The sequence below is a fragment of the Eptesicus fuscus genome, chromosome 12 (assembly GCF_027574615.1).
Source record: "Eptesicus fuscus isolate TK198812 chromosome 12, DD_ASM_mEF_20220401, whole genome shotgun sequence".
NCBI classification, from domain to species: domain Eukaryota; kingdom Metazoa; phylum Chordata; class Mammalia; order Chiroptera; family Vespertilionidae; genus Eptesicus; species Eptesicus fuscus.
In genome coordinates this window covers 88,391,374-88,414,110 of record NC_072484.1, presented here as the reverse complement: position 1 = coordinate 88,414,110, position 22,737 = coordinate 88,391,374, and the positions used below count along the sequence as shown (strand labels likewise).

Genomic DNA, 22,737 nt, shown 5'->3' with positions numbered 1-22,737 from the left:
GACGGCCAGCCAGTGGCGCACCAGGGCCTCGGGCCACAGGCCGCCGCGGCCGGGCGGCTCGGGCAGGCTGAGCTTGGGCACGGCCAGGTGCAGCGGGAAGTGCACGGGCAGCACCCGGCCGCCGCGCAGCGCGCAGCACACCACCACCGTCCGCGTCTGGATGTTGACGAACTTGTAGCGGTGGCCCTCGCGGATGGCGTGCAGGTCGTAGGGGTTGCGGGGCGGCGGGCTGGGCACGGTCACGTTCACGGGCAGCCGCGTCTTCTCCACGATGTGGCGGATGGTGTGCTCGCCCTCCTGCATCTGCAGCTCCAGCGGGCTGCGCGTGCTGAAGCGGCCCTTGCACTGGAAGGGCAGGCTCACGCTCTCGTTGGTGCGGTGGTTCATGCAGATGAGGCAGGGCATCTTGCCCTTGCCCAGCTTGCCCAGCGAGTTGAGCTTCCCGATCTTCTTGAAGATGGTGTTGAGCCGCGACTTCTCCTTGAAGGTCTTGGCGTACAGGATCTCCGCCTGCCCCATGAGCGTGAGCTCGTCGCCCGTGCACAGCGTGATGTTGTACACCTCCGTGTCCTCGTTGCACTCCCCCGACGCCACCTGCAAGGCCAAGCACACGGCCGGTTAGCGTCCCCGCCGCCCGGGCCCCCGGGGAGGCCCAGAGCCTGCCTCCGGAGACGCGCATGTGCGCACACACAGAAGGCGGGGGAAATGTGGTTTGGGGTAACATGAAATGCAGCCACTCCGTTTAAAAGGTAAGGATGTGGCTGACGATCACAAGATGACGTTGGTTTAGGCTTTTTAAAAAAATATATATTTTATTGATTTTTTACAGAGAGGAAGGGAGAGGGAGAGAGAGTTAGAAACATCGACCAGCTGCCTCCTGCACGCCCCCCCACTGGGGATGTGCCCGCAACCAAGGTACATGCCCTTGACTGGAATCGAACCTGGGACCCTTCAGTCCACAGGCCGAGGCTCCATCCACTGAGCCAAACCAGTTTCGGCTAGTTTAGGCTTTTAAAGATACACTTTGTTCTGAAGAAAAAGGAAACCTGTGCACTAGCGGAAATGTGGGAAATAGAGAGGAATAAGGCAAAAAGAGAAGAAGCCCATGAGCCACAGAGAGCGTCGGCGAATGGTTTGCTACAGACCCTTCCAGCTTCTTTTCCTACCCTGTGGATCCTTATTCTGGGACATTAACATTTTAAAAAATATATATACTTTATTGATTTTTTTTACAGAGAGGAAGGGAGAGGGATAGAGAACTAGAAACATCGATGAGAGAGAGACATCGATCAGCTGCCCCCTGCACACCCCCCACTGGGGATGTGCCCGCAACCAAGGTACATGCCCTTGACCGGAATCGAACCCGGGACCCTTCAGTTCGCAGGCCGACGCTCTGTCCACTGAGCCAAACCGGTCAGGGCGGGACATTAACATTTTTATTATATCTTTTTCCAGTTATAAAAACTGCTTTCATAAACAACCACTATAAAAAATTCCTTTTTTTCAATAAGCGGGGTGGGGGGTAGGGGTTGTGCAGTAAATTTAAAAAAGTCCTTTATTAAAAACTATTAACATTTTACTAAATTTTCTAAAATTGGAATTGGGACAGATGCTCATTGGAAGAAATACAAAAATGAACAAAGTTGATACAGTCTTACCACTAAAAATAATCTATGTTAGCAATTTTACGTAAGTAGAAATTAAAAAACGAAATGTATCAAATTACCTCAGAGATATAAATACACAGGCACAATTTTGTTCCTGAGTTTCTCACTATAATTTATTCATCTCATGTATACATACATATATACCATCAATTATAATATTAAAGTAACATAGGCCATTATCTATGGTATGCCTTAGTTTATTTGACCAGTTCCTTATTGTTAGATGAATTTTCCCAATGCTTAGCATTATCATTAGCACTGCAATGAACTTTAAAAAAAATGTTTTTATTGATTTTAGAGAGAGAGGAAGGGGCAGGGATAGAGAGAAGAAACATCATCTATTGGCTGCCTCCTGCATGCCCCCTACTGGGGATTGAGCTCACAACCCATGTATGTGCCTTGACTGGGAATCGGACCCTCAACCTTTTGGTGTACAGGATGACGCTTCAATTAACTGAGCCTCCTGGCCGGGGCTGAGATGAATTTTTTAAAATCATAGTAATGTGTCTTTTCAATTCTAGTTCTCTACGTTTCTCCAAAGAAATACAAAATTTTTAAGAACCAAACGCTATTTCTGTATTCAATAAGATGGCTATATGTTTACTTTTAAAATTTTAACGCACTACTTTTAAAATAGTAGATTCCCAAATATTAAACAGCTCTGCATGCCTGAAGTAATCTCCATATTATCATGCTGTTAAAGCTCTATTGCACAATTCTCTGATAATATTTGACCTGTGATTTATGTATCTTACAGGTGACATTAGTCTGTAGTCCTATTATGTTATCTTTATGATCGACTTTCTTCTCTTACGTAACTAAAAAGGCATCTGGGGAAAGGGACCGGTCATGCTCATATTGCTTACTGAGCAGTAATCATCAGTCCGTGTTTAGGAAACTAGGTGGTAACAATCTCTGTAAATGACTTCTCACCCACTCCGCTCTTCCTGCTCATCTCTGCATGATCTTAACCTTTGGAACAAGCCAATTGCCAATCCACATTAGAGCCATAAAAACAGCTCTATGGTGGAGCAGTTAATTTCTCTATAGGAGGCATGATCAGCCCATGAATAGCAGCACAATGTTGTTTCAATGGCAAGTGAGGCTCCTAAGGTTTAAAACCCACTTTTGGTGACTCAGTGGACTCAGAGTTAAGTGTAATTTTTAAAACTAAGGTCTCCACTTGACCGGGCTTCCTTTCAGGCTCAGCCTTCACCTGGCCCTCACATGGGTCCCGGCTTCTCTACACTGGAGTACGTTTAGGAATGTGAATAAATAAATAGATGTATGTTCGTTTTTTATTTGAAATAATTGTGGATTTGCAGGGAAGTTGCAAAGGCAGTAAGCGAGTGCCTATCTACCCTTCCCCTAGTTTCTCCTGCCAACATCTTATATAACCTGGTGCGTTATCAAAGCTAAGACATTAACATCGGCACAAGACGGTTAACTCAGCGGCAAGCTTTGCTTGGATTTCACTGATTCCCCCCCCCCCTTTCATGCCCCTTTTTTCTGCTCTAGTATCAAACCAGCATACCACATCGCATTTGGTCCTCGTGTGTTACAGTGTTGACAGCTCTGAAGCATACAGGTTAGGTTACTTTAAAGCTAATGAATAATTCATACATGACAGCATTTGGCACAAACGAAGGCTGGCTCTTTTCCTGCAGCTTCAAGGTTTTTCAGTTATTGTATTTTAAGGATTCTTTGGTCACCAAGAATCCCTATAAAGATTTGTTTGCTATTAATTCTAACTTTTGGGTTATCCTGAAGGCTTTTATTCTCAGCTAGCATCTCGTTAAACTTACAAGATATAGACCAGAGGTCAACAAACTACTGTCCAGGGTCCCAATCTTACATTACATTTACCACCCAACTTTGTAAATAAAGTTTTATTAGGACTAAGCTATGCCCACTCATTTACGTAGAGCAGGCGTCCTCAAACTACGGCCCGCGGGCCACATGCGGCCCGCCGAGGGTATTTATCCGGCCCGCCGGGTGTTTTTGCCGTTTTGTTTTTTTTTACTTCAAAATAAGATATGTGCAGTGTGCATAGGAATTTGTTCATAGTTTTTTTTTTTTTTTTTTAACTATAGTCCGGCCCTCCAACGGTCTGAGGGACAGTGAACTGGCCCCCTGTTTAAAAAGTTTGAGGACCCCTGACGGAGAGCCTAAGACCTTTCACTCTGGGACAGTGTTGAGTAGCTGCAACAGTGACCATACAGCCCACAAACTCTAACAGAGTTACTCTTGTCTCCTTACGGAAAAAGGCTGCTGGCCCCCGATAGAGATAAACGGAAAGAACTATGGCCTTTGGAAATTCATTGGTACAATATATTAACGGTGCAGTGCTGTTAACTAAAGCACAAGACCAGTATGAATCCTGCCTTTATTGTGAGGCGACCTCACACGAAGTGTTTTACTCCTTTGAATCTCAGTCTCCTCATCTGTAAAGAGGGACTATCTCATCTACTCCGCAGGCTGAATCAGTGTGTGCTCTCAATAAATAGTGACTATTACTATTACTTTTGTTAATAATAAAACATGCTAGCTCTGGCCAGTGTGGCTCAGTTGGTTGAGCATTGCCCTGTGAACCGAAAGGTTGAAGGTTCGATTCCCGGTCAGAGCACATACCCGGGTTGCGGGTTTGATCCCTGGTTGGGGTGTGTGTGGGAGGCAACCAATCCATGTTTCTCTCTCTCTCTCTCCCCCCTCCCTTTATATCCCTCTAAGGAAAACCAATAAAAACGTATTTTAAAATAATAATAATAGAATAAAACATTTTAATTCTTTTTAAAAAAATATATTTTATTGATTTTTTTACAGAGAGGAAGAGAGAGAGGGATAGAGAGTTAGAAACATCGATGAGAGAGAAACATTGATCAGCTGCCTCTTGCACACCCTCTACTGGGGATGTGCCCGCAACCAAGGTACATGCCCTTGACCGGAATCGAACCTGGGACCCTTCAGTCCACAGGCCGACGCTCTATCCACTGAGCCAAACCGGTTTCGGCCATTTTAATCCTTTCAATCGTTTCATGATGCCTTCAACATCTCTGTATGTTCATGTTGGTTTCTAGTCCATTCACTACTGTTTTTGAGCCCAAACCACTACTACTTCTTCTTTTTTTTAATATGTTTATTGATTTCAGAGAGGAAGGAAGAGGAAGGGAGAGATAGAAACATCAATGATGAGACACAATCAATGATCGGCTGCCTCACGCATGCCCCCTACTGAGGATCGAGCCCACAACCCAGGGATGTGCCCTTGACTGGAACTGAACCCGGGACCTTTCAGTCTGCAGGCCGACGCTCTATCCACTGAGCCAAACCGGCTAGGGCAAATCAAATCACTACTTCTAAGCGTGATCCTGTCTTCTATGCTGTGAACTGTTCAAAGTTCTGACTGTGTTATCCCAGAATAAACTTGATGTCAGAACAGGGCCTGAAAGATCATTACTGTGACACCTCAAAGGAGGGGGATGTGCTGGTCTCCAGAACGCTCAGCCGCACTCTCCACTTCCTCTTCCCTGGAACTTTTACAGGAAACTTGGCCGTTCGTCCCTTTGGATCAGGATGGAGACGGATGCCGAGAGGCAGGGTTCTCATGAGACCTGAGAAACAGACACGTTCCCTCCCTCAAACACCACACTCGTTCCAGTTCACAGGAGCCGACCGCGTTTCTCCAATATGCAGAAGCAACAACGTACGTGTTATTCAGCCCTTTACGCTGATACTGTAATTTCCCTAATTTCCCTTGATAAACACACTCCTTCCAGAATGAACCCATTGCAGGTCCACGGAGCAGCACACACCACATGGACGGAAGGCGAATGTCTACACAGCGTCTGAGATACAGAGCAGACAGTCTGTGCATCGAGTCAACAGATCAAAACGATCCTTTCTAAATGCCACTCTCCGGGCACATCCAACAGTTTTGTCAACATTTCCGTGTATGTGTGTACTGCTAAAGGAAGCGATTCCTACTCCCCTACATAAACACGCAGGACATGTGTGAGTGCAATCTGTAACTCCGCGCTCCCCGCTCTGACGCCATCACCAGTGCTCGCAGTTAGCTCTGCATAAACGATGAGACGCACGTACCCGCCGATCCTGTGGTCGCGGCCGGTGACAGATGAAGAAGCTCATAAAGAAATGTTCTTCCTGTGGCAGCTGAGCCAAATAGCCTCCTCTGGCTTCTACAGATGTGATTTATTTGCATAATTCCTTTCCTCTTTATTTCTCTTTTAATAGCCAAAGAAACAATGTGTTCTAAGTGCTCTGGTATGCGTGCCTGGGTAACAGTTCCAGTTTCAGTGTTTCCTGAGAGGAAGTAATTCAGAGTGTGTTATCTAAACAACTCTAATAGGTCTAATCCAGGAAACGATCAGGGTTTTACTGTGCACAATACCGTTCAGAAGTAACAGCCCATCGTCAAGCAACATTGCAAAACACTGATGTAAAGTTTCTCTCTCTCTCTCCCCGATGGTTCTGGCTATAGGCAATCTGTTCTCTAAAAGTAGTTGTTCTAAAGATCAGCTATGTCACAGAGGTTAACATTTCAGCTCTTGGGGGAAAAAAAACACCAGGATTGATCTGATTGATGTATACATTAAATAGAGAATATTTAATTAATATTAGCACATTGCTCCCCAAACTTCAAATTTTATAACTCGTTTCTTTGGGAGAAAGGCAGAAAACGAGAAAGCGCATGAAGAGTTCAGTAAATGTCAATCTCGAGTGTCTTTTTTTTAAAAAACAAAACAAAACAGGAAATAGGGCAAGGATGGCAAGTACAACGGCGATGATCTAATCTGTGACGCGCACCAGAGGCCTACGATCTCAGATGGCACAAAAAGCACCCGTCTGTCTGCAGGCGCTGAGATAATTAACCTCACAACTGTACCCGGTTCACCATCCGGAACGAATCTTAAAATAAAGGACATCTGACTCATCGTAAGAAAGACTGAACATAAGAAGTAAAAAGGAGCTACCTCTAGAGTCATTCACTTTTAATTTTTAAAATTCATTCGTACACAGCAAAATTCAGGTTGCATAGCAAATGGTGGTTTCTGATCTCTGTGTGAGTACAGCCCTGCACCGTATAAAGAAGTTTCAGGCAACGGTGGATGGCATGTATGACGGTAGATGGCATGTATGAGGGTGGATGGCATGTATGAGGGTGGATGGCATGTATGACAGTGGATGGCATGAATGAGGGTGGATGGCATGTATGAGGGTGGATGGCATGTATGACGGTGGATGGCATGAATGAGGGTGGATGGCATGTATGACGGTGGATGGCATGTATGACGGTGGATGGCATGTATGAGGGTGGATGGCATGTATGACGGTGGATGGCATGTATGATGGTGGCCCACAAGATTATGATGGAGCTAAAAAATCCCTATTGCCTAGTGACCTCATCGCTGTTGTATCTTCCTAGCGCAACACATCGCTCAGGTGTTTTTGGCGAGGCTGGTGTAACAAACCTGCACTTCCGGTTGTACAAAATTATAGCACGTACACTATGTACGGTACATCATACTCGATAATGACAATAAATGACTGTGTTACGGGTTTTTACTAGAGATTTTTACGTAAACACACACTTACTATACTATGGTTTTTATTGCTGCTTGCCACCTCTCTGGAGACATCATTTCTCGTGTGCTTGACTTAGTCCCGTGCTGTTTTGTACAGTAACCTGCTGTCCAGGCTGTGGCCGCGGAGCCGTCGGCTGTACCCATAGCCCAGCTGTGCCGGAGGCTATCCCTCCCAGGTTTCTGTAAGTCCCCCTCCGATGTTCGCACGACGACGAAATCGCCAAGTGACGCGTTTCTGAGACCCACACGCATCCCCGTCCGGCGGTAAGCGGCTCCCGGCTGCAGAGCCGAGAGCCAGGCGGGAGCTCCCAGGCCTCGGGGCAGTGGCTGCTGCTCGGGCTCAGCGGGAAGCCCTGAAGGACCTCCCGGGCTCAGCGTGCCTGCTCCCGTCTCATCCCAGTTCTGTCCACGTGGAGACTAGCTTCCAGCCCACAGCGGGACGGGAGAAAACATGAAAACTAGAAACACAGACGGCCGAGGCAAGTATCCCAACAAACACCAGAGGCCACCGACAAAAACACTCACATGAGGCCGCGGAACACCGCCGCGTGGGAGGGCCTGGCCGGAGAAAGGCAAGAGTCTCCGGAGGCGAGAAGAAGGGTTACATGTGGTTCAAATCCTTCTCTCCACGATGGCAGAGAATTGCAGCCCATTTTAAGGAACCGAGCGGAAATGACAGTCACTTTGGACGGGATTGCTGTTCAGATTTGCAGCCACCCCCGAGCTGGCCGTCCGGAGTGACTCAGGCTCCCAGGCTCCAGGGGCGGCAGAGGAGGCCGAGCGAGCCGGCCCGCCCTCTCCAAACTCACAGGGACCCCGCCTCTCGGGCCTCATGATGACCGCCCCCCGCCAGGAGGGTCCTTTCCCCAACGTCGAGGGACACACTTTAAACTAGGACGATGGTTATGATTATACTCCTAAAACAAACCAACAAAACAAAACACTCCCGGAGAGCAGTCCACGCTTCAGCACCATTCTTCTGTCTGACTTTCCAGGGCGACGGCCGAAGCTGTGTTTGCCTTTGGAAGACAAACAGGATCAGGGAGGCGGCCGGGAGGAAAGCCATTAAGACCAGAGTAGAACCACAAGCCGTCGGAGGCCTCTCCACTAATGCGTTTCCAAGGCCTCGCCTGTTGTGTGCTGTGAAAAGGAGTCAAGAACTAGGACATATGTTTAATTTGTTAACTGCCATTGGTAGGGGAACAGGACACAGTCTAACGAGTTGGCCGAAGGGGAAAGAGCGTGATTCCTTCAGCTCCGAAGGGGAACTAATGTGTTAAGTGAAAAGGCACACGGATTGCCTCAAGTCCATGACTGGGGGGCGGGGGTGGGGGGGTGGGTGGGAAGGAGGCTGATTCCTAGTAACTCGAAAGCCTTGGGGGAAAAATCCCCAAACTCAGCGTCATGAATTCTATTCAGCTTTAGAACGTTTGCGTATGTATTCAGTAACGCCCGCCCGCCCCTTCAGCGTCTCTTGAACAATGCAAGAACCCACCTCCAGCCTTGTTTCTCTGTGAATACTGGTTAATATTCCGGGTGAATACTTTACAGCCGTATTTTTGAAGGGGTTCGTTCTGACACAGGTTCATCTAATCAGAAACTACTCTGATGCCAATAGGGACGAAACATCAAGTCAACTTGCAGGATTTTATTTTTTAAAATACAGGTATGATACTCGGGTATGAAATAAGGCGTACAAATCTGCACGTATAACATTCATAAAAGCCGCCAAACCCTGCGTATCAGAAATCCAAAAACCAAAGGATCTGGCTAGGTCACAATGACGGAAAACATTTGTTTAGATGGACAACACACTAGGTGTGCAAGCGCTCGTGTCCATGTGAAAGGGCGTTCGGATCCCCATCCCAAGCCTTACCGCAAACCCACAGAGAGGATGGAGGGAGCGGAGGGGGGCCTGGATCGAGTTAGGCGACCTGGCTGGGCTGCTAAGTAGCTCTGTGGCTTCTTGTGACTCAGTGAAGCCGGCCAGCATCTGTTTCCCGGGGTTCATGTTTGTCAAAAGGAGGAGGACGAGGCAAGGAGGGAGGCCTCCGACGGAATGATTATAAACACTCCATGTCTGCAAACTTCCACCCTGCTGATGATGGACAATATTTTATCATCTTACTCTTTAAAAAAATATTGTTATTGATTTCAGAGAGGAAGGGAGAAGGAGAGAGGGATAGAGGCTTCAGTGATGAGAGAGAACCATGGATCGGCTGCCTCCTACATGCCCCTCACTGGGGATCGAGGACGGGGAATCGAACCATGACCTCCAGGTTCCTAGGTCGACGCTCAGCCACTGAGCCACGCCGGCTGGGCTTATCACTTTACTCTTGATCACGTGTCTCAGGGTTGAGAAGCCCAGCTGTCATGGACGCTGTCTGAATCATGTATGATGCTTTTCCTGTTAACAAAGACAAGCCTGACGCCCTCACCCCTCACGCCACACGAGGGCAGCTCTGCTGCTGGGCACTGACACCCTGCCAGAGCAGGTGCCCAAGCCGGGAGTCGGGGGCTGGGACGCAGGGGACAGGGCTGTCAGCTCAGCGCCCGCCCAGGCCACGTGGGAATGGTTCCCAAGAGGCCTGTGCTGGCTGGAGGGGGACCTCTCCCCGCGGAGACCACGCAAACTCGCTCTGTGCCCCTGGGGAGCTATCGCCGCCGGAACAGCGGCAAGCGGGGGTCCCAGGAGCTGCACTGAAAAGAGCAACGTGGTGGCGTCCAGATCAGGGTGTTGGGGCTCCCCGGGTTCGAGAGCCATCACTGTCATGCAGGCGGCCTGGGGCGCCCGCAGTGCAGTCAGTGCCTCTCACCACTTCCGGAGAGCTGCACGGGGCCCAGCGCGGACCCGCAGGCCGCCCTCCCCGCCCGCTCGCCACCAATGTCACCAGAAAGGCAGGCTTAAATGAAGACTTAATTTGTTAGCCATCATCCTGATGGCGGGAAAAGGCGGGGTGGGGAAGTGTCTCATCACGGCCCGGCTGAGTCTGAAAGGCCGGAAGACACGTGAAATAATTCACTCCGTCCTGGTGTAAGAAGTCTCCAAAGACGCACTTGAGGTGGAGGGCTATTTCTGAAACCATAACAGCAAGGAACAGATGCGATATTCTTCATATGAGGACCCTGGCTGTGAAGCACTAAATAGAGAGAAAGTGGAATACTCCGTGGTGGGGAATTTTTTGAGAACGTGAAACTCACTTTAGGATGATTTTATGCTCTACCTCAGGGGTGGGCAAGCTTTTTCTTACAGGGCCAGATAGTAGGCATTTTATTTTATTTTAATTTATTTTTTTAAAATATATTTTATTGATTTTTTACAGAGAGGAAGGGAGAGGGATAGAGAGTTAGAAACATCGATGAGAGAGAAACATCGATCAGCTGCCTCCTGCACACCCCCTACTGGGGATGTGCCCGCAACCAAGGTACATGCCCTTGACCTGAATCGAACCTGGGACCGTTCAGTCCGCAGGCCGACGCTCTATCCACTGAGCCAAACTGGTTAGGGCGATAGTAGTCATTTTAGGCTTTGGTCCATAGGTAGACGCTCAACCACTGAGCCACGCTGGCCAGGCTCATGTTTCAATTCTAAATCTTTTATTTTAAAATCCATGAAATGTTTTCAGAAAAGGGTTTAAAATGACTAGCTTTCCTTTCTAAATGATTTTCTTTCCCACTTAGGTAATTCTAAATATAAGTTCTAAGGGGACATTTAAATCATATCAAGGCACGAATGGAATAGGATTTGATTAACTTCTGGCCAACGACTCTTGGTAAGATTAAAAATGAATGTGTTCTCACAGATCCTCAGTGTAAATGAACACAAGTTGTCTTGAATACAAGTTGACCGAGCTATGCAAAATCTCAGTGGTGTTAATAATAAAAGTAAAGAAAGTAGACCACAGCAGCTGTGTTTTAGAGCGGGAAGAGAGAATGACTTAGCTTAGTCCAGTGGTTGGCAAACTGTGGCTCGCGAGCCACATGCGGCTCTTTGGCCCCTTGAGTATGGCTCTTCCACAAAATACCACATACCCTAATTAAGTTAATTAACAATGTACCTACCTATATAGTTTATTTTATTTTTTTATTTTTTTTGTACCTACCTATATAGTTTAAGTTTAAAAAATGTGGCTCTCAAAAGAAATTTCAATCGCTGTCCTGTTGATATTTGGCTCTGTTGACTGAGGAGTTTGCCGACCGCTGGCTTAGTCAATGAAATGGACAGAACCACGTCTCCACAAAGGAGGCTGTCTTGAGCACTCCCCTCCTTCCTGAGAAGCGAGGGTGGAGTGATTCACCCCCAAAGACAGCGCTGCGTTTGTGGGCTCAGACCCCATGCACTCAGTCTGTCTGTCACAGACAGTGAATTGCTAAGAAAAACGCATCTTGCCCTCTAAACCTCGACGTGTTCAGAGGATGGGACTCAGTCGGACTTCTCGCTGAAGTGGGGTCCAACAGAAACCCCCGTGGGTGTGAACACTGTCTGAGATGTCTTAGTGTCACTGAATGCCGTGCCGCTAAGGAAAAGGCAGAGGATCTGTGGCAATAAGGTAGGACCTCGTTGCTGGCATGGCTTCTCTGGTGAGTCCCTCTCCAAATGCAAAATGAACGCAGAGCTGTAAACACCACGGCTTTTCTCCGATGAGCAAGGACCAGTCAATTCCCGCTGGCAACACCCTACACACTAACCCCCCGTGTGTCCTGATACAGGCAGTCTCTGAAAAACGCAAGGGCATATGCCCATGCCAGGCTGTGCTCTGAAGTCTCTCCAAATAAGTGAACCGTATTAGATGCTTCATATGGTTCTTTTACAAGAATACTGTGATTGATTTCAGAGAGGAAGGGAGACAGAGAAACATATCAATGATGAGAGAGAATCAATGATGAGAGAGAATCACTGATCAGCTGCCTCCTGCACACCCCTCACTGGGGATCGAGCCCGCAACCCGGGTATGTGCCCTGACCGGGAATCAAACCTGTGACCTGCTGGTTCATAGCTCGACGCTCAACCACGGAGCCAGGCCGGCCGGGTCTTCCTATGCCTTTTACCAGCTCCTACCAGTGGAGCATCAGCCTTAGAGGAGATCTGGCCAAACAACTATTACATGTTAGGGAATAAAGTCCCAGTGAGAGAAAGACAACCTTTGATCTGCCTGGACAGTTTAGCAAAAGATGGGGCTGATGAAGCGTAGTTACCCGTCTGGGCCTCTGGTCGGCTACAGCAAAAGCAATTCTTAAAAGACCCGTTTTGGCCATTGACCCCTCCGAGGACAAGGGCCCCTCAGAGGGAGACGGCCTTTCCCTGTGAGGCCCAGATGGGTACACATGGCCTGAGAGCTGAGCTGCTCTAGTGGGGATAAAGATGTGGTTCCTCCAGCGCTACCTTCACGTTGAACGTGATCTCCTCCATGACGTACACGCGCTCAGGGAACGCTTTGGCCACCTCCTCCACGCTGTTGAAATATTGCACGGGCTCCTTGATATCCCGGTCTTGTTCCAGCAGCTTGAACTGGCCTGAAACACACGGTAAACAGGAGAGAGGTGAGATGGTGACGGGGGGCCGCTGTCCCCGTGGTGGCGGCATCCCCTTCCCTACGCCCACTCTTCTGGTCAAAGGCTTCTGATCATTATCATAGAAAAACAACACGCCGAAACCGGTGTGGCTCAGTGGATGGAGCATCGGCCTGTGGACTGGGGGGTCCCGGGTTCGATTCCGGTCAAGGGCATGCACCATGGTTGCGGGCACATCCCCAGTAGGCGGTGTGCAGGAGGCAGCTGATCGATGTTTCTCTCCCATCGATGTTTCTGGCTCTCTATTTCTCTCCCTTCCTCTCTTTAAAAAATCAATAAAAAATATACGAAACAAAGAAACAAACAAAGAAAAAAACAACAAAAAAGACCACGGCAGGTTTCCTTAATCACCAGCTTAAGAACAAGCACAGACGTGAACTTGCTTCTTTGCTTACACTCAGAGTTTGTTACCAGAGGACCGACATCAAACTGAACGGATGCTGCTGTACTCTGACCTCCAAGTACAAACTTGCTCTGTGTTGCTCGCTTTGTCTGTCACAGTAAGTCGTGTAGTCCTCTCGTGGTGATAACCCAGACACATTATATTCTCAAACCAAGGCCGGGCGGCTTAGGGGGCTAATTTTTTAGAGGAGTATTCCAAAAATTCCCAAGTAGCACCCAACAATGCCGTGGACCCTCAGCTCTCACAGGTCTCCTCGGTTTCAACTCCACGTGGGCCACGTGGGGACTCCCGAGCTGCTATAACCGGGGATCTGCTGTGGATGGGCACGGAGCCTGGGCACAGAGAGGCTGGCGGGGGGCAGGGGGTGCGCCTCCTTCTAAGGAACGAGCCACGTGGCACCTGCAGCAAGTGGCTTCCTTCCTTTTATGTTTTTAAAAATATTTTTTATTGATTTCAGAGAGGAAGGGAGAAGAAGAGGGACGGAAACATCCATGACGAGAGAGAATCATCGATCGGCTGCCTCCTGCACGCCCCACACTGGGGATCGAGACCGTCACCCGGGCCTGTGCCCCGACCGGGAATCAAACCGTGACCTCCTGGTTCAGAGGTCGAAGCTCACCCCCTGAGCCCCACGGGCTGGGCTCCCTGTGACGTTTAATGGGCAGGGTTGGCAAACTTCCTCGGTAAATATTTTAGGTTTTGTGGGCTGAGCAGTCTCTGTCACAACGACTCCATCCGGTTGGCTCTCGAAAGCTGCCGCTGGCGATGGGTAAACAGTCAGACCAGCTGCGCACCCGTCACACGCTATTTACAAACACAGGCGGAGGTCGGCCCCACCTCTGCTGCCCTGTCCCTGGGAGCAGCGCACAGGACAGATGACGGGGGGACAAGCAGGCAGACGTCGGAAGGGAAGACGACCAGGCCTACACGCCAGCACCCCTGAACAGTTACGCCGAGGTCTCTCGTCAGGCCCTTGAGACCACGAACCGAGCCGACCCTGTGTACCTGAGAACGGAAGTTTGCCCCTCCGTGGGAGTCGGACGCCCAGTGTGAACTGCACCAGGGGGTTTGACAAGGAGGACAATGCAGACCCCCGGCTGACACCAACGCCCACCTTCTCCTCCCATCGCTGACAAGACCAGCGTTCTAGGACCTTGCCCCGAGCCCCCCTTCTTCGACAAAAGACCACGCCCCTCTCGGGGGAGCCCACGCGAGGCACTCTGGGAGGGATGCTGAGCTCCCGTGCCACCCTCTTCTCTGTGGCTGCTGCGGCCTGGACGTCCCAACAACGTCCATCCAACCTCGGGGGCCATCCAGGCGTTAGGAGCCAGCTCCCCGCCAGCTGCGAAATCAATGGACATGGCACATTCCCACCCCCCGACGCGGGGGAACTGATTCCTTAACAGACCATTTCATGGAGGTGAGGCCGTGCCGCCGAGTGAAAGCTCGTGGAGGTCGCTGGGGCATCTGTTCTGAGATGTCACTGTCACAGCCGCGCGCGGAGGAGGAGCGCCTCGTCTCTCAGCAGCGCTGAGGCTTCAGGACAGGCCTCCGCGGAGAGCCGTCCCCGCTGCAGGACCCGGGCCCCGGAGCCAAGGCAACACCCCGACAGGCCCATCGGTCCAGTCTAAATACACCCAAGGTGATGCTTACAGAGCAAACATCGGCACCCGGCCGCCCTGCCTTCATGCGTGTTTCCAAAGCTGTGCCGCGTCATTCCTCTGGGGACCAGGACTAACGGCCGGCCAGGAAACGCCCACTTGTGTGTGCCGCTCAGAACAAGCACGGGGTTCCCCTCAGCGAGGACGCGCACGCCGTGCAGCGAGGAGGCCCAGTCCTGCCGGGGAGTCCAGGGTCCCCGCTCCCGTCCCAGCAGCGGGCGGGCCGTCCTGCAGCACACGCTTTGCTTAGACGTAAAAGGCCACTTGTCAGGCGTGAGGCACGGACACTGGTTTTGCTCCTTCAGAAGAAAGAGCCAATGACGCCGAGGCACGTAGTAAGAACGGGGAGTGAGAGGAGGTCAAGTTCAGGTCCGGCAGGTTCGGGCCACTGGCTGGGAGGCTCCAGCCCCCGGTTCGTGGGAGGTGGGTTCGGGCTGCGGCACCGATGGGGCTCTGGGACGTGAGCCTCCCCGGTTCCCACCCTCACGGGTGACGAGCACCGTCTGCGGCCCACCTTCTCTTCCAGCCGCGGCTGCACCGCCGCCCGGCCCGTCCGCACGGTGCCCACGTGTGTGTCAATAACAAGGAACACAGGAGAGGGAGGCCCACAGGGTCCATCCGTGGGCCCACGACTCAAGTGGACGGCACGATCCCCCGGGCATGTCCCTCCTCGTCGGGAGGGGGAAAACGCCGCGCCAACCAGCACGAAACGACGGAACAGAAGACGAGGGAGCAGCGCTAGAAACGGCCCCAGGACCCCACGGCGCCCTGGGCGCGGCTGCCCTGGTTACGGAAAGGGAACGCCGGGATGCTGGACGCCACGACCAGGTCCGTGTTATTTAGTGGGACGCCCCCAGCCTGGCCACAAAGTAGGTGCTTACTGAACAGGGAACAAACAGTGGATTCTTCTCGCTTCTCTGTTCCTGGGACTCTCCGAGCCAGGACCCCGCCGTCAACGGAGATGGATTCGAGCCCATCGCGTAAAGGAGATGCAATCTGGTCCGAAGAACGGAACCTAAGACCACTGGGCCACTTCCAACGGGGAAGAAGGGAACCGTTCTCCAAAGTCACAGAAAACACAAAGCCGCTGAGATTTCTCAGAAAGCAAACCGACCCGAACAGGATCCTGCACTTCATCTCCGGGTTTACCCGGACACACACAGACTCCTGCACTGCTATCTTCAGGTGCGCGCGCAGGCAGGCAGCAGTGTCCGTGGGCTCGGACTGCCAGCTGAACGGTGAGCATCTTGTTATCGGAAAGGCACCGACCCATCACTGCCTTCTGAGCAGCCTGTGTGAACGCCCACTTCCACCAGCAATGGGTGAAGGCCCGTCAGTGCTGGGGAGCCGCCCAGCTGCCCTTTCCGGGGTAGTGGGAAGAGATTTCAAGATGACTTAAGGCGTGCCCTTGCCAAACATGTCGGTCCCAGAGGGTATGGAGTGTGTCTCCTTCCAGTCTCATCCCAAGCTCTCCTCCCAGCGGCAGCCCAGAGCTCCCGGCCACCTCCGTGCAGACATGGTCTTCGATGTTATCTACCGGCACACACAACGCCGCTCTTTTAACAGCAGGCGGAGGCCTTCTGCGTAGTCTGTGATCGTTCCATAAGAGTTTGCTTCGTTCTTAGAGAGCTGCGTGTATTCCCCATTGTGCAAACACCACACCGAGTGTGATCAGCCCTCTGTGGACGGGCATCCAGTCGGTTCCGGTCCTGGCAGCCACAGTGACGCTGAAGTGGACATGCTGAGCTGTCCTGACGTTTGTGTACCCAATGCCAGTACATTGGTGGGGAAGGCTCGATGTGGAATGGCTGGGCCAAAGGGTAAGTGCTTTTTCATTTGTGATAGTTATTGCCAAACTGATTTTCTAGACGCTCTGCCCACTCATATTCCCACTACTAACGTGTTTCCTCATACCTTCCCTAATGCTTCGAAAAAAATGACCACTGCCAATCTGATAGGTGAAAAATAGTGTCTCATTGGGGTTTTAATGCATTGTTTACTAAAAAGGTAGATCTGTGGCTATTTTTTTAAATGAAGCAATTTATATTTTATATTCTGCGAATTTCCTGTTCACTTTCTTATTACCAATTTTTGAAATTTCTGCTAATCTTAAGCATAATTTAAAAATTAAAAACACAAACTTGAAATATTACAACGCAGCGTTTCCCACTCTAAAATCTGACTCCCTACATCACTTATCATTAGTTCCTAAAATTATGGTTTGGTGGGGAGGAGGGCAAGTGGAAGTGGAATTGGGAGAAAAGAGAGAGAAAGAACAAAACTCAGCACAGAGCCTCAAAGCCTATAACCACAGAGAATCAGAATTAAAGCCAAAGAACAGAAAGAAATCATCAACCAAAATATAATGAACTTCATCATAATCATCTGTGGCATTTCTATTTATTTCTCCATCTGAGGTTATATAGAGCAAGTGTCAGAATTTCAGCTCTGAAATTCTATCCTTGAACTTAACCAGACTAAACTGGATTCAAAATGAAATCATTCTGGGACACATATTCTAACCAGCCAAGCTACTTCACACCATGCAAATGGTTTCCTTATTTTCTGAAATTGGGAGAATGGAATTTTTCGTCACATCTAATTGGTTAGCTGCTTCTTCAGAATGACCAGAAAATGTCTGAGGCACAACGATCATACATGCGATGGAAGTTAAAAAAGGTTGTAGCTGTGAACAAGGACGCTAACACGTTAGGGTGGGAATCTCGGGGCCATCTTCACCTTTCTTCTCCTAGACTCATTCTTCCGCACGTCTTGCCCTTTCTTTCCTTGAAATCTCTCTGCCCTCAGCGCTCACTGCTACTGTCCTGTTTCGATCCTCATCCCTTCATCGTGGTACCACTGCTTCGGACTTTAAGTCCATCGCTGCCTTCATCAGAACTTCACCCATCCTGAAACACAACCCGAGTGAGTTTCACGGCACTTGGGGACCTACGTGTTCCATACACGCGGGTAGACTAGCCGAACAAGTATTAGTATAATAATAGCTCTTCAATTTCGAACCCAAGCCCAGGCTTCTGCCGTAGCTGCCAATGCTTCCGCAGTCTGGCTCCACTCGTCTTCGGCCAACATTTTCCCCACCACCTGTGTGCAGTCAGCACTCACTCTCTCCCCCCCCCCCCTTTGCCTCTGCTCATGTTCTTTATTCAGTTTGTGCAAAACTATGGATCCTTTGGGTGACAGTCTAACTTCTGTGCACAACTGTCGTCCTCTGTTATTCTGTTTCTTCTCCCACGGTCTCAGTTCTCCTGGGGGACCGCCTCAATCATCTTGGCTTCAAGGACCACCGATAAGGTGACAATATACCAGCCTTCCCGCCAGCCAGATCGCTCCTGAATTCCACATCGTTCTAACCAATACCTGCTGTGTATCTCCAAATATACAAAACTAACCCATGCAAAGCTAACCCCTTTATACTTCTTGAACCAAGCAGCCACCCAAGTCAGAAACCTGGGTGGTCACCCCTGACTCCTCCCTTCCTCTAACCTCTCATATCCAATTGGTGTCAATTCAACTTTGCCCCCCATCCTGCATCAGTCAGTTCCTTCCTGTCTCCACAATTACAGATTCCCAACCACATCATCTCTCACTGTGGCCAGTTTTCCTAGTCAATTGCTTTGCCCCTTGGCTTCCATTCCAGGAAACCATCTTCTTACTCTACGGCTGAATGTTCAAAATAAAATCATAATTTAAATGAGGGTAATCTGCAGAGGATTTATTTACAACAGGACTGCTGATAATGGTATGGGTGGGCTGTAGGGGAAGCATAGTGATAACAGAGATGAAGACAGTACAGAGGTGATTTTGTCACCACCAAAGCTCTGAAGGGACCAGGGGAAGGACTAGTTACGGAAAGGAGAACGATATTTCAATGAGGTCACCTTCTGAAGGGGAGATGAAGCTGTTCCCTGGTGATTCTTCAAGGGAGGAAGCCTGGAGAACAAAGACCTTGACCTCACCCTCTCTTGCCATCTCCTGCTGGGACTATTTATCCACTGGCTGAACTCAACTGGAAATCAAAGGGCATGAGAGTCCGCTAATTTGGCCCTACAGCTCAGCCTCTGGGGTGTAGCAGGGTGGAGGCAGCAAAGAATGGATTAGGGATGTGTGTTCCTCCACCCTCTGATTAAAAGCCATTGGTGGCTCTCTACCTCCTCTAACGTTTAACTTCCTAATAAATACATGACCCTCCAAGACCCGGCCCTCACTCTCTTCTCCCGGGATGCTAAAACTCGCCTAGATCCACCCACGGTGAACTAGGTCTTCTCAGACTGCACTCACGACCTGGGACGCCTCTCCCCTATTCCCAGATTGGGTCAATCTATTCATCCAAAATCAATTTACCTTCCTGTCTCAGGGATATAATTGGCCACGTTCTTTTGTGATTTCATTATTTATCTATAGATGTTTAAGCATGTATAATGTCTTATTGTCCTTACTTGTTTACATATTTATCTTTGTACACTAAACAGTGCAAGACGCAGAGTAGGAAAATCACTGATGGCAAAAGGAAGGAATGAATTTAAGTATCAGCTCAAGTCCCATACCGTCCAGGAGGTTTCCCTGACCTCACCCCATGCTGATCTTCACGGATATCCATTACCAGGGTTTAATATTTAATCATTCCCTACTTATTTTACTGGTTTTTGTATTGTTTTCTTAGTTAGACCACAAGTGCCCTGACGGCAGAAATCATGTCTGCTGTTTCCCTGACAACACAGTTTGAGACCATACTAGAAGTTAAATAAGTACTTGCTTTGAGGAGCAGGCATTTAGAGCAGGAAATATATATATATATATTTGGAATCTCAAAATCAAATACTTATGTGACCACAAAAGTTGAGTCAATTGGTAAAATTGATAACAAAGGTGGAGATGGTGACCTCATAGCTCTAACACCTACTTATTCCCAGAGGCAGGAAGCCTGGCTTTTATGTAAACACGTCCACTTTTTAATGGTTGGTTCAAATAAAAACAATCTCATCTAACGCAGGAACCACTCTACCTTTCTAAGAGAGGAAGGCACAGCTGTCGTTTGACCAAGGGCTTCTGACTTCACTGACCTCGGTGACACTAGATGTGAGTGGGTGATTATCGGTCAGGAAACGTTAAAAAGAGTTTAGCTGGGACGTCTGGGCTCTTGAAGCACTTCATTCTCCCTTAAATTGGAACCTTAAGTGGAGGCTTCTGTTTACAGCTTTTCCCATGAACATTAAGAGTGCACTCATGTAAGACCTACCCTGTTGATGGCTGTCTGCCTGGATGTATCCTGAGTTCCCTTTACTTTGGCCTACCAAATGTGTTCAATTAAAAACCGATAATAAAGGACAGTAAGTCCTCCCTGACTCTGAAAGCCAGAATATGTTAAATGCCAGCACTGACAAAGAATTAGAGACTCACATACCAAATGACCAACTTCTTAAAAAAAAAACAAAAAACACAACAAAACAAAACAAAATATATATATTGACTTCAATATATATTGACTTCAGAGAGGAAAGGAGAGGGAGTGAGAGAGAAACATCAATGATGAAGAGAATCATTGATCATCTGCCTCCTGCATGCCCCCCACTGGGGATTGAGGGACATGTGCCCTGATGGGGAATCCACGGGCTGAACTCAACTGGAAATCAAAGGGCATGAGACCTTCTGGTTCATAGGTTGATGCTCAACCACTGAGCCACACTGGCCAGGCAGACTAGCTTCTTAACGAAGAGGCTCAATCAGATGTGGAAAGACAAAAGAGAAAAGAAAGAGGAGTCGGACCTTCTGGCCCAGAGCCATGTCAGGAAACATCATCTCTCCAGCAGCCTGCTTTTACACACACGCTACCTCACTCAACAGTCCATGGAGTGGGCGGGGATTACACAGGTTGGACCAATGAGGAACTGACGCCTGCAGAGATGCAGGAAGATGCCTTGGGGCAGCAGCAAATCCAGGATGGTCACTCCTGCGTGCTGACCTCAGCTCTACCTTTACTAAGTGGCTTCACCCAGGGCTGATGTCTCCCCCCTCAGGAGGAAGGCAACAGGGTGAGGAGCTGGCTATGCCTTGTCCGTTCCTGAAAAAATATACAGCAGCCAGTAGGAAGAGGGGTCGTTTAGCAATGAATTCTCCTCTGACAGCGGAAGGCTATTCGGGTTGTTCCACTGAATCCCCAGAATGGCCCTGGCAGTTGATTCAGCGATAAAACGTGTCTACAGGTAGGTGTAACGTAGGGAACGTGGTGTCGCTGAGAATTCACCCCACTCCGTGGCACCAGAGCCCAGGTGTTCTTCTTAGTCTCTGCCACTGTGACTAGCTGCCAGGATGAAGCAGCTGCTTCTATTCGGGTCAGAAACCTACCTTAAGAAAAAATAAAAATCAAGGTCCTAACACGTAAAAAGCAATTCCTTTTGAGGTGCCATCCTTTTTGGGAAATATAAAACGATCTACTTATCCACATAAAAAATTTAAAAAATATATATATTTTATTGATTTTTTACAGAGAGGAAGGGAGAGGGATAGAGAGTTAGAAACATCGATGAGAGAGAAACATCGATCAGCTGCCTCCTGCACACCCCCTACTGGGGATGTGCCCGCAACCAAGGTACATGCCCTTGCCGGAATCGAACCCGGGACCCTTGAGTCCGCAGGCCGACGCTCTATCCACTGAGCCAAACCGGCCTCGGCTCCACATAAAAATTAAGAGTAGCAAAAATAAGACTTCAATTTTTATTTGTAGAATTTAAAACCCTATCTTATGAAAGGAGAAGAGGGAAGAAAGGACTAGAAAAATGGAGCGCAGGGAAGAGAGCATGAGGAGACAGGGGGATAGGAAGAGGCATTACAAAGAGAAAAGGAGACCTAGAAAGTGACATAAGCAAAACAAAATGCATTATTACACACAGATACACACAATTTCAACCCAGACAAAGGCAAGGAAGACCACACCAACGCAGATGGACCAAAAGCGGATGTTACACAACACAGACAGAGCGTGTAGCTGTCATTTTACGGCTCCAGGCGAAAATAAAGGCGCACTGTATGGCCTCAGAGTCGGGGGCCAGGAGTTTTCAATACAGTGGTTCTGATGATGTATGCTTCTCTTTCATGCCTTATGGAAGCGTTTAAAAAGGAAGGAGAGGGCCAAGCTGCATGTCCAAAGTGTGGGGAGGGTGCGGAAAACACGCCAGGGCTGCACATTCCACCGTTATTTCTCTATTGAAACATGACCCCATTCTTGGCTTCCTCTTTGCTCCCTTTTCCACAGCCCGGCCGTAAACTCCCACACACCAGTGTGGCCACGGAGCAGAGACAATCACACGAGCAGCTGCTCAAGCTGTGGTTTTCATTAGGAAAAAAAGGGCCTTGATTTTAAAGGATTTCGTTTTCAACCTTGGGGCCCAAACTGGAGTGATTAAAACTCCGTGTACAGAAACACGAATGGCTTCTTAAAAGTACGATGGGAACATAGTCAGCATTATCTATGGGGGGTGAGAACAGTTCAAATTTCAATACCCACTTTGTACATGGAACTTGGATATAGGAAAGCTAGCAAAAAAAAAAAAATATAGAAACCTATGGCACAGGCCCTACAATTTCTGCACACGTTAGGGGTACATTTTCACCTAATTCTTCAGCTACATAAAGTAAGACCGTCAAGCCATGAAGATACATGGAGCCTTAAATTTATATTACTAGAGGCCCGGTGCACGAAATTCGTTATCCCTCATCCCGGCCTGCACCCTCTCACAATCTGGGACCCCTCAGGGGATGTCCTACTGCCGGTTTAGGCCCAATCCTGCTGCGGGATAGGGCCTAAACCGGCAGTT

At 49.1% G+C, this 22,737-nt stretch overlaps 1 protein-coding gene across 1 annotated transcript in view; it reads right to left on the bottom strand.

Annotated features, from left to right (window-relative positions):
• Positions 1 to 22,737, bottom strand: part of GAREM1 (GRB2 associated regulator of MAPK1 subtype 1) — a 165,694-nt gene that overhangs the window by 20,789 nt on the left and 122,168 nt on the right. The window contains exons 3-4 of the mRNA XM_054723752.1: positions 12,654 to 12,784; positions 1 to 594 (exon numbers count right to left, since the gene is read on the bottom strand). The exon at positions 1 to 594 is cut by the window's left edge and continues 609 nt beyond it. Coding sequence (XP_054579727.1) covers positions 1 to 594; positions 12,654 to 12,784 — 725 coding nt within the window. The remainder of the gene's footprint in view (positions 595 to 12,653; positions 12,785 to 22,737) is intronic.